This window comes from Condylura cristata, unplaced genomic scaffold, assembly GCF_000260355.1.
Source record: "Condylura cristata isolate star-nosed mole 26May11 unplaced genomic scaffold, ConCri1.0 scaffold00008, whole genome shotgun sequence".
Lineage (NCBI taxonomy): Eukaryota > Metazoa > Chordata > Mammalia > Eulipotyphla > Talpidae > Condylura > Condylura cristata.
Window position 1 is genome coordinate 58578580 of NW_004567109.1, and position 12271 is coordinate 58590850.

General features: G+C 40.2%; 1 protein-coding gene across 5 annotated transcripts in view; it reads right to left on the reverse strand.

Annotated features, from left to right (window-relative positions):
- FBXW11 (F-box and WD repeat domain containing 11) overlaps nt 1-11811 on the reverse strand; it is a 117975-nt gene extending 106164 nt beyond the window's left edge. For 3 of the 5 annotated variants that reach the window (XM_004679217.2, XM_004679215.2, XM_004679214.2), the window contains exon 1: nt 11399-11811. In XM_004679217.2, coding sequence (XP_004679274.1) covers nt 11399-11443 — 45 coding nt within the window. In that variant the 5' untranslated portion in view covers nt 11444-11811. Of the gene's footprint in view, nt 1-2413; nt 2576-11398 lie in introns of all 5 variants that reach the window. The other 2 variants (XM_012722224.1, XM_012722221.1) reach the window with 2 other exon arrangements.
- Nucleotides 11812-12271: the final 460 nt, after the last annotated feature.

Consider the following 12271-nt stretch of genomic DNA (forward strand, 5'->3'; position numbering starts at 1 on the left):
GGGGATTACAATTGAGATGGAAAAAAATGTACAAAATGATGTAAAAATAAACTTTTGTAATAAAAAAAATAAGTTAAGATTTATTTCCTCAATTACAGTCACATTTCAAAATAGTTTCACATAGTGAGCAGCTACCACACTGAAAGGCACAGATAGTGAATATTTCCATAATCACAAAAAGTTCTATCAAGTAGCACTGTTCTAGAAGATAACCTCACACTAAACCTATTGTCAAGCAGCCTGAGAGAGAGCTTTGGCTAGCTAACAAAGACTGACAGCTAGAATGTTTTCTATAGAAGGTAAGAAACAAACAAACAATTTTCCTTCTCCTTTGCAAAGGTTTCTTAAGCTAGAGTATACAGTGCTCCTATGAAGCTATCTGTAGCCACTGCAGCATGAGTTTGATCCCTGGCCAGGGAGGTGACCCACATGGTACAGCAGGCATCTCGCCTGCTGCTTCCCTCAGCAGTGTATTTCGATAGATCTGCCTGTTGTGTTCCCCACTCTGTCTCTTTAACCCCCCTTAACCTCTGGCCTGTACCCCAGTTGTATGCACAAATAACTAAATCTTACAATTAAAAAAATAAAGAATACAGTGTTCATCTTCAAGATCTTTGCCTTTCTTCTTACCAGGGAATAGGCAAGCTAGAAGTAGTGTAGTACAGAGGTTAGAAGCACATTCTCAAAGCCACATTGCCTGGATTCATGTCTTATCTTTGCCTCTCCCTACTACTAGATGTGTGACCTTGAACATAACTTCTCTATCTTTCAGTTTCCTCATCAAGGAACAGAAATAGTGGCACCTACCTCAATAGATTACCATGAAAGTTAAATAAATTCATACATATAAAGTGCCCAGAATCATGCACGATACAGAATAATGTTTGGTGTTAACTACTGTTGTTTCCACCATAACTACTGTTGCTTCCACCAAGACAAATATAAAGTATGCTCACCAAGAGGAAATACTAATAAGTATAAAAGAAGCAAATCGAAAGAATGATCACAGTCAGACTGTCAGTCTATGATAAAAGATATGCTTTAATGATTAAAGGCAATGGGTAATATGGAGATAAGATTATATACCAAAATAAACCTTTAAAGAGAGTTGCCTGACAATATCTTAAAGTTGATAAACCACAAGTCAAAGAACTCTACATAGCAAGTTACTGAGATATTTAAATAACCAATAAAAATAAAAGAGGAACTGAGAAGACACAGTTTGAGTTCACTAGAGCAATGATACTTCCCTGTATAAAATATGCTTTAAATTTGAATGTGTTGACTCTCTTATACTTCCTAAGTTACCTTATGTTCACTTGATGAACTCAACAGTTTTCATTAAGTAAGGAGAACGTCAAATATAATTAAAATACCACACCAAACAGCAATCCATCATGAGTTCCCAGAATGGAAACCTACTATAAAAATTGCAACCTGCTCCGGCAGATGGGCAATTTGAAAATCTGTAAGTTGCATAAACATCAGCAAATGCAGTAAGTTGAAAAGATGAAGCCACGCAGAACCAGTTTAAAGCATGGCTCTTCCATTTAATAGCTACATGACCCTGAACAACCTGAACTGACTTAATGCTCATGTACTTCATTTCACTATCTACAAAATATAGGAAAAATGATGTGCCAATAAAATAAGAAATTGATGGCATAAGCCTATAACAGTGCCTGGCACTTAGCAGATGCTCACTATACAGCTGTTACAGGGAGGTTTTTTCTTGGGAAGGTCCTCCAAAGGATGTAAGCATATAGACCACCCCTTTACATGTTAACTACAAAAAAAAATTTTTTTTGACCAGAAATTATGTAATAATGCCTCAAAGTTTTCATTTGTTTTCTTTATTTTACAAGCTAAACAGAAACCTGCTGTGGGCCTTCGCTGGTGACACAGGGGTTAAAGACAGTGCTATCCAGCTATTGCCAGCCACTACAGCAGGGGTGCCAGCCAGGGAGGTGACCCACAAGGTGCAGCAGGCCTCTCCTATCTTGCCCTGTTGCTCCCCCTCAAGCAGTGTATTTCAGTACATCTGCCTATTCTGCTCCCCACTCTCTCTGGTAAATCCTCTCATCACCCCACCCCCACCTCTATCCTAGTTCTTGCATGCACAAATAAATCAATCTTAAAAAAAATAAAATAGAAGCCCTTGTTCATTGTATTCCCTGTTAGATTATGGTTTTATATATAAATATACATTATATTAGGCTTCTTAGACTGAAACAAAGTTTTCACTAGCAATTCTGCTACATAACCCTTGCTAAGCCACACCCCAAATATGAACACAATACTGGACATTTCTCCCTAGCCCTATTAATGGAAAAAAGTAAAGAAATTTTGTTTTTTAAGTTTCTTTCAATGAGTTGAGTTCCACATAACAAAATAATACAGGGTAATTGCTTACCTGGAAAATATTTTGTACTTCAGATCCACCAATCCAGAATGAATGGGGGTATTCCCTTTCAGACTAGTCTGAGAAAAGACAGCGGTCAAGCAGCTTCCAAGATTCTTTCCGTTTACTGTATCCAGCTTTCTTCAACAAAATCCCAAACATGCACTTCGGTAACTGTTGAAAGACAGAAAGCAATCCATACACCCACCATGGCACCAGTGGCAAAGGACAGCCACCAGCAGATGGAAGGCAGGGTCAGTGGAGTGGTGGATCTGAGGCACAGAAAAACTTACCCCTAAGCCAGCTTTTTGACAGAAAAAGGTCTTCAACCTCTGGGTTAGGTGAAGTATAAGAAATGCTACACAGCAAAGCAGGAAATATCCCTAATATTATTTACTCATGATAAAGAGCATGCAATTTCCAAATGAGAAAAGCTAAAAGCTTATTCTATATTCCATATAAATTGTCCCAGACCATTCAACTACCATGAACTCTCTTAGCCATTTTCTAAGACAACTCCTCTTCCACCATTACAAAAAAATTTGTCAGACATAACAAATGAACAAGATGGGAGGACTCAAAATATCTCCCAATAAGGACATTTATTTAAGCACTTAATGAGAAATCTTCTAATTTGCTACAAGACATCAAATCTACCTATTAGCCAAATCCTCAAATCTTAGCTGAAATGGAGGACATTTTAAAATACATGACATAATTTTAAGCAAATTTCTCCCTTAGTCTTGGCTAGAGGTTTGTCTATTTTGTTTATTTTTTCCAGAGGAAAATGTCTGATTCAGAAATATGGGCCAATCCCTGGCAGTGACCAGTCACTGGGTAAACTAGGAAAAATTAAATAAACACTAACAACCTTTAAATACATAGCCCACTTCACACTGTATCAACATTCCTTTACTACCACATCAATTTTTCCTTCAGACTACAAGTTCTAATTAAATTATGACAGACAGGAAGGCTACTTCAACAGAAGGACATATAAAACTTACTACTTTCTCAACTGCCACATGACTGCCCAAATGTCCCTGTAATTATTATAATACCTACCTTCACTGAAGGGCTACTAATGGGCCCTTTACATTCATTACCCATACTTAACTGTCAAAAAAGATGAGCAGAAAGAATTTACTCCCCCAAATCCCACAGCTACTATGTGATGCCATCCATGTCCCCCTTCAACAAAACACTGCAGCCCAAGTACAAGGATCTGAAAGGGAAGATTCCTATAGCAAAAGAAAGCAGGCTTTTTATTCAAAGGTACTAGTTAATGAACATCCGAATGGAGAACTACAAAATACCAAAAAACCAAGTCAACCATTCTGAAAGGGACTGGCTCTCCAAGATCCTGTCACCTAAATATATATATATATATTTTGTCATTAACAAAGAGTTACGCAATTCTAAGGTCCACCACACTAATGTTAAGACACAGTATTATGTATAATGGTGTCCAAGTGGTCTGTATATGTAATAACAAAGATTATGTCTGTGGACAAAGAACCTCAAATCCAGCTGAAACTGAGGTGTTTTTAAATCTGAAGCTTTGTTACTAGTCCACAGGCATTGTTAAAGATGTTCTGATTTTTCACAAAGTAGGGGAAAGCAAAAGTGATAGGCCACTGTTTCACTAACCTCACCCTAATGATAAGATTTTGTAAAAAGCTGCCTACCCCACAACTTAAGAGATCATGTAAGTAAAATATCAGGCAAATAAGTCTTTCCCACTACATATTATGCTGGAGCCTAAGAATAAACTGGAAATGCAATTTTTATAGAGGTAGTGTGCCATGACTAGTAGTTAACTGATAAAGGAATATACTCTGCTTTTCAAAGAAAAATTTACTGCTCAAACCAAAATGCGTAATAGTTAAAACATAGCTATGATAATTTAACAGACTCATTTCTGAGGCTCTTGAATCAAGAGGCATTTTCTCTTTATTGGTGAGTTAATTTTTCCTTTTCTCTTCAAATAAACATTTATTGAATGCCTAATTGGTGGCAGCCTATCCTAAAGATACAAAGATTTAACAGATGCCAGGCCTGGAATGCAAGAACTGAGTGCTGCCTGTCCTTCACCTCTTTTCTTTTTCATAGAATCAAATAATACAGTATTAGTTTTCAAAACTGGTTAAATGTTCCCAATATAACTCTTAAAAATAAAAATAAAAACTTCCTCAAGTTCCTTTTTCTCAAGAGTTCTCATTTAATTTTTCTTTTTCTTTGTGTAACAGAGGTTAGCTTTGGAGAATGGATTCCTATCTTCATTACTTACATTTGCATATTTCTACTCACAGACTTTTTTTTTGTAAAGTGTAGCCTTCATATTGTCTTCAATGTTGACTAACCCTGAGAGGGAATTTCCTAAAAATGCTTCCTGCTGACATCACTGAATTCTGTAACCTTTGAATTTTGTTAAAGTAAGATCCAGGTTAGAGATACCCTACTGGACTATCAGGTCTTCCTGGTTTGTCTCTCATTTGCCTACAAAGACAAACTTCCTGTTAGGCAATTTTGATTAGCAGAAATTTAGTTAACTGAGGTAACAAGCATATTCTGGACCAACAGGTTTTCTCCCCCCTTTGTCAACTAATTAAGTGAACAATACAACTCAGAAGAAACTCTTGTATCAATATTCAGTGCTTACTCTGTTAAAGGTCAAAATCATTATGCTAAAGCATGAATAAGGACTTAAAAAACATAATCTCCATAATCAGTCTAAACTGATTAAACATATGCCACAATGTTTAATGTTACATTAACTAATGACCAGTCTCTACCAGGATACTTACAACAGGGCTGGTTTGCTATATAGTTAAGAGTACTAGCTTAATTATATCTAATTTAGAGTTCTTAGTAATTATAACAGTACTCCCCAGATTTCCAAGATAATACTGGTTCTATGATTTTATTATTTACCCCAAAGTTGGCTTATTAAAACAACTGTAAAGTTTCACGAATTAATGCTTCACAGCTCAGGAAGTAAAGTTAAAAACCTCATACCATCTGTCTTGATTTTGATTCACAAAACTTGATCTCTACATGGGAAAGTTAGTACAGCAAGGGACTGCAGGGAGAGAAACCTCTGGAAACTTTCGCAGACACAGTATCTCATAATCCTCCCAAACAACTCACAGCAGTACCTACTCCATTCTCTTAATTTCACAGACAGTGAAATCAAACCATAGAAAGGTTAAATAACTATTTTTTATTTTAAGGATTTATTTATGCATAAAAGAGTTGGAGTATAGGTAGAGGTATTGGGGGGGGGTGAGAAGGTAAGGAGGCTCACCAGAGACAGAGTAGAGCAGACTGAAAGACACTGCTGAGGGGAGCAACAGGCAAGACAGGAGAGGTCTGCTGCAGTATGTGGGTCACCTCCCTGCCCTGGGATCAAACTTGTACTGCTGTGGCTGGCAATAGCTTCATAGCACTGAGACTTAATCCCTTCACCACAAGGGAGGAGGCCCCATAAAAGTTTACTTGAAGGTCAAAGAATGGGGAAAGAAACCAGGAGTTTCATTCTAAAGTTCATTTATGTCCTTTCTACTACACCACTTCTCTGATACACTATGCTAAGAATCCTTAGCACTTACTGACTGGCAGTTCACCCCAACAGACAGAAAAGGAACTTGGTTTCCTATATTCTTGTATATCAACCACTCTGAGATGTGTGCAAATCAATCTGTATGTGTATAAAAGTCTGTAAATAAAGGTTAAAAGCACTATTAATGTCCCGTGTGCCAGACACATGCCTCCTCTTCTCCCTTACCAGACTTTCTCCATTTCCACTTTGATTTTAAGATTATTAAAAGGAAATCGTAAAAAGATTTCTTTCCCTGCATTAAAAAATAAAAACCACCAATATTAATTTAAATCATGAAATACCTATTAGAGTATCAAGTGCAAGTACCTGATGTTGTAAAGGACTCAAAGCACAATCAGATATAGCTTCTGGAAGGGAAGTTAAAACAGATCACAAATTTTTACGATAAACAGGAAGGTATGATAAATCCCAGAGTAATTAAAAACAGATTGCTAGAATTAATGATTGAGTTGAGAATTTCCAGAAAAAGAGGATGGTTAAGATATTGGCAAAAGGCAATTAATGTATGCAAACAATTAAAGAAATTAACTCAATGTTTACAAAACACTACAAAAAAGCACTATGAAGGGTTTATCACTTAATAAGGGACACAAACAGGAAATTATAAACCTGAAATAAGTTAAATGCTCCAAGATAAATACAAAGTGCTAGAATTCATTCTTCTCATTTAACAAAGAATATCATGCAGACAGTGCTATAGTTTTAAAAATAAAATGGTATAAGCTACAATAGAAATTGACATCAACAGCGGCATCTAAATGGTATTTTGCTTGCAGACAGGACTTTATTTTATCAGCCTAAGTAAAAGAGCGGATTACTGAGATGTGAACTAAGCTGATTTGGCCAGACAGCCTACTATTAGGTCCTTTCCACAAATATCTGTAGTCTTCAATACCTGGGTTTAAGTCAGTTCATATCAGTGCTGACAAAGGAAACAGTGTAAGCAGAATCTAAAGAACCATGATTCTCCCTCACCAGTGACTAGACTATAGAATAAGGAAATAATGTGAAAAAGAAAACTGGAAGGTGGACTATAATTGGAATAAAGCAGTGCTTGAAATACTTTCCTTCCCTTATAGTAGTAAGTATCACCTGGGGTCCCAGATACATCATAGTACAGAAAAGTTGTTTCTAGAATTCAAAAGATCAAAACGATGAGATGTACATGCTGTTCTATGAAAGTGCTAGTTTCTCCCCACTCTAGCTCCTTCTGAGTTGAGCAGTCCGGGGCCAAGCTCACGGATTATGTGCACTATCATATTTATTCCTAACAAATCTGAAAAGGCACCTAACCTACTCCAAAATCAGGGCTAAAAATTTTTATATTTGAGCCACAGTTTCTTTGATCAGGTCCCTGAGATCTTACAAGCTGTATGTGGTTCTCTGGGATCCTACTTAAACTTTCAACTATTTAATCTGCATTTGGTAAATCAGCACTTCAATAGAGGTAGTTGAGGATAAGTGACAGTGACAAAGTTAAGATCCATTTCTTAAAGGAGCCACTAAACAGTCCCACTTCCTTCACTTAGAAAGCCAAAGACAGAATGGGCAAAAAGAGGACACCCCTCTAGAATCTGACTTACCAGTTCCTTTCATCTTCTTGGCCTCATGCCCTACCTTTATTATTTCAATAGCTCTAAATGTAATATTTATATCTTCATAATAACATTCAACTTATTTTTACCGATATTACTTCGTTCAGCAAGTAACAGTTCAGAAAGATAACATAAAAGGGAAATGACTTACTCATGATCACTTAGCAAAGCAAGACCCCTACCCATTCATTGTCTAAAGGGGAATGAGGGAGGAGGAATATATGTACTTACACCCAAAGGGAGCCAGGTTACCTTGACTAAACTTTTTTTTTTTTAAAAAGATTTATTTATGCATTACAGAACTGGGGTACAGGCCAGAGATGCAGGGGCAGTGAGAGAATTCACCAGAGACAGTGGAGAGAACAGAGCGACTGACCAAGTACACTGCTGAGGGGAGCAGCGGGCTGGTCAGGAGAGGTCTAGAGCGCCATGTGGATCACCTCCGGGGCAGGCGGGGCTTGAACTCAAGCAGAAATGACCTAGCCTCTTAGTACTGTGCTTTAACCCGCTGCGCCACCAGGGAGGGCCCACCCTGACCAAACTTTTAAGGTTAGCTTCCACTACCTTCAAACAGAAAAGAAAGAATCATTCTTTCCCAATTAGCCACTCTGTGTGCTTTCTAGTAATGAGTGCCTGACTATCAATTTATATTCCTATCTCAAGCATTTAGAAATACCATGGGATAAACAAAGTAGTTTTTATTCTTTCCAGTGAAAGCCATAACAGAAGACATAGCATGAAGAACTCTATATACAACTTTCAAAATGGACTACTATTCTCCTAGCTCATTAATAATAAAGCTGATTTTACTGAGGTCAAGAGTTTGCAAAACAGCCCCACAAACTAGGTTACAGTACTGGACCAACAGTCATAAATTATTCACCATCAGCAACTGTAAATTAAGTTGTCTAAAACAAGAGTAGATAGACAAGACAGTCTGCATGAAAGACTGAACTCTATCTTAAGAAAAAAGATGCACCCCCCCAGCCCCCCTTTAATGTACCAGGCCTGTGATAAGTGAATGTCCTAACAGGGATTTTGGTTATATTTTGGAGATTTAATTATTCTTTCACCAAGCTTATTTCTTAGCAAATTTATCAGAACTTCCGGAGAAAGACTTAAAATTAAAGAAAGTAGAGAACTGAAGATTAAGAAACTAGAAATACAGCAAGCTCTAGAATATCAAATGAAAGAGACTTTTAATAACCACGAAGTGCCAAGCCCATAAGTACAATCACAAATATCTGAGTACTGGAGCTGACTCATTAAAAAAATCTCAAAATACCATCAATTTAAATTCTTCCCCTACCTCCAAATTATGTTATTCTGAAACAAATGTAAAAAAAAATTTTTTTACCTAGTTCTGTAAATTGTAATTAAAATTCAATGAGTATTGAAAAACACAAGCAATTATATTTTAAGGCAGTATAACTTCTACATATGATACTGGTACTGGGTTTACTAAATCGGTATCTTAACTATCTACTACTCTTAAATATGTATGTTTATGATTCTGTTGCCTCAGAATCTTGACTAGTATACCTGAGGGATTATCAAAATCTGCATATGAAAAGCCATTAAAAAAAATAATCTAGGTAGCTACTAAACGCTGTTACAATTTTCTACAAACCCCAGTTTGTAGTCCTTCCTGGGACCTGAAGGACCCTTTCAGATCATAGATGAGCACAATCACAGAAATTCAAAACTTTTTAAAATTATGAGCATAGAAAGTAAAAAAAAAAATAAGCCCAATGATTTTTTTGAGCATAAGCAGTCATTCAGAGACACTAAATAGGTTATATTATATATCTTCTAATTCTTTCGAAAATAAAGACTTGATTTTGGGATTTTTTTTTAATAGATGGAAATGAAAGGAGCACAGAACAGGCAATTTCAAAGTACTGAGTTACAATTTTTCCATATGAAATTCTCCTGTTAAAAGTGCATGTATTGTACATCCATAGGAGTATGTATTATATGTAATTCCACTTAAGGTATTTTACCAAAATAATCCACTCTAAGATTTGCAAAACGCAAAAGCTTGACTATAGTTACCAAACTATAACAATCGTTTGATAAGCTACGCTGAAAAGAAAAAAAAATTAATTAATTAAAACAAAATAATCCACAAATGGCAGTATCCCTTACAAAACAACCACACGTGGGTCCTCTGACATGGATGCACACACACACAAACACACACAAATAAGAAAGTGCCAGGGCTTTTCTCCCCATTTCATTTTAAGAATGCTGGATAAGTCTAATTTTGTGAATTATGCAAAGGATAGCAAATATTAGGCTGCTTCTGTATTTGTGCTACCATACTTCCATTTTTAAAACATGCATCTCAACTCCCTGGATACCATCATCCACAGACGCCATGCAGTTATCCAACAGACTTTCAGTGTCACCATTTATTATTTATAGCATTAAATGGGGGAAGTGGCTCTGATGTCACCGACCCTACCCAGTGGAATCACTGACTCAATAAACATTTCACACTGGAGAAAATCTGGCTAGGAAAACATTTTGCTGGGTTAAGTACATTCTTTCACCTTTCCTCTCAACCCTGAGGTAGAAGTTGTTACTGTGTTAGGAGAGATACAAAGAAACTGTCAAGGTTTCCACAGGAAGAAACCCTGGGCTAGCCCATTTGCTGAAGCAAAGACTTCCTCCTCCCAACTCTCAAGAGCCCAGTTTGATTTCCCTAATGTTCACATTGGCAGGTAATAGCTGCCATATTTCATTCCTTCCACCAAACCATCCGCCAAGTAGCAAATTCTTGGCTTTTACTCGCCACATGGTCCTGTTTCTAAAAACCCCTCTTGGTTCCAAGTCCTAAGACCGAAGGGGGTTGGGGGTGCTCACAGGGCCAGGAAGTCTGGCCTGGCTACCAATGATTTCTAACAGAAGTGTGATCCCCTCCCAAGGAGCCTTGAATTCCCCCCCCCCAACTCCGCTTTTTTTTTTTTTTTTTTTTGAGACCTAGCGACATTGAGGATTATCCTCCCCCTATCTTCTTACCTCCTTCTCCCCACCCCCCATTTCCCAAAGCAGCCCTGGAAAACGTGAAGTTACGATTTCCCATTCCTAGGAGATGGAATCCCGAGCACCTGGGGCCTTGCTATGCAAACATCCCTCCTGGCCGAGTAGGAAACCCTTTGTCCGATAAGTCGGACATCACAGGGGCCCGGGCAAGAGGCCGTCTATCCATCACAGCATCAAATCCGAAGTTCCCCACCCCCAGCCCTATAAGGCCTATCTTGGCATCCAAACAGTCAAGCCGTGGGTGAGGAAAAGGGGGCTGAGACCCTTCCAGGACGCGGAGGCCGAGGCCCTGACCGATCTCCTCCGTACCCCCTTCCACCATCATCTCACTCGACCCGAATGGGGCTTGCGAAAGTGGTGCAGGCCTGGGTCTTAGAAATAGAAGAGAACAAAATCCCCTTTTAAGAGAAGGAAAATGAGGTACTAGAGCGAATATGACCCAAGGCCACAGAAAAAGCGAGCGAGGGTCGTCCGAGAAACTGACCCGGAGACAGGCCAGGAGAAGGGAGAACGAGGGGCACGGAGGGGGCCGGGCTGAGGCCGGCCTGAGATCTCGAGGGATCCTGAGGAACCGCGCTGGGCCGGCGGCCAAGAAAGACAGGGGGCCCAGGTTCGGGCCGTGGCGGCAGGGAAGGGCCAGGGCCGGCCTCGCGCCGGACGTTGAGGTGGGCAGGCCCGCCCGGGGCCGGACGGACGGACGGAAGAACGGACGGTCCAGCGGGCCACACTCACCATGAGCTCGATGGTCTTGTCCTCAATCACCGAGTCGGGCTCCATGGCGGCCCCGGCGGCCCCGCCTCGCACTCCCCGCGCAGCAGCGAACGGCCCGGGCGGAGGAGGCGACGGCGGAGGCGGTAAAGGCGGAGGCGGCTATCGCACCCACTCTAGCTGCCAGCCCGCCCGGGCCGCCGGCAGCTCCGCCCTCCCCCTCGGCGAACGCAGTAAGCAGGGCGGGGACTACAGCTCCCAGCAGGCGCCGCGTGCCCAGGAGGGTGTTATGGGAACAAGAAGTCAAAACCACACTGGTCTCTCCAGGCAGTCCGAGGCTAAGTTCTAAGCAGAAAGTACTCCTGGACCGTGGTTGCAGGATGTACAGACCGAAAGAAATATGGGATCAAACAAGGTAAACTCTCGGGAGCGCCACGACTACATTTCCCATAATGCCCTGCGAGCGGACTCTCCTTCCGGCTACCTTCTCTGACTTCCTGACCGCAGAAGGCTACCCAGACCGGGACGGAAACTCCGAGGCAACTCTTCACTTGTCAGAGAGCCTGCGTGTGCGACGGGTTTCCGCACATGCGCAGTCGGTGTCCGCAGTGCCCACTTGGAGTAGGTAGCGGCGCCAGAGTTTGCGAGCCTCTGGGGATAGGGGAAGATGTTGAAGACAGGTGGGTTCTAGGTGCATTAGAAGGGAATGGTCTTGGGGCCCCGGTGTGGGAGAGGGCCAGCGAACGAGAGGAGCTTGCTCAAGGGAAGCGACGTCTAGAGAGGATGAGCGTCCCGAAGTGAGGGTTTGTAGATTTAATTGGGGAAGGTTTATGGAGATGAGCACGAACTGAGAGCAACTGAGACCTGAAAGGGAGCCTGTAATATTGAGCCCCTCTT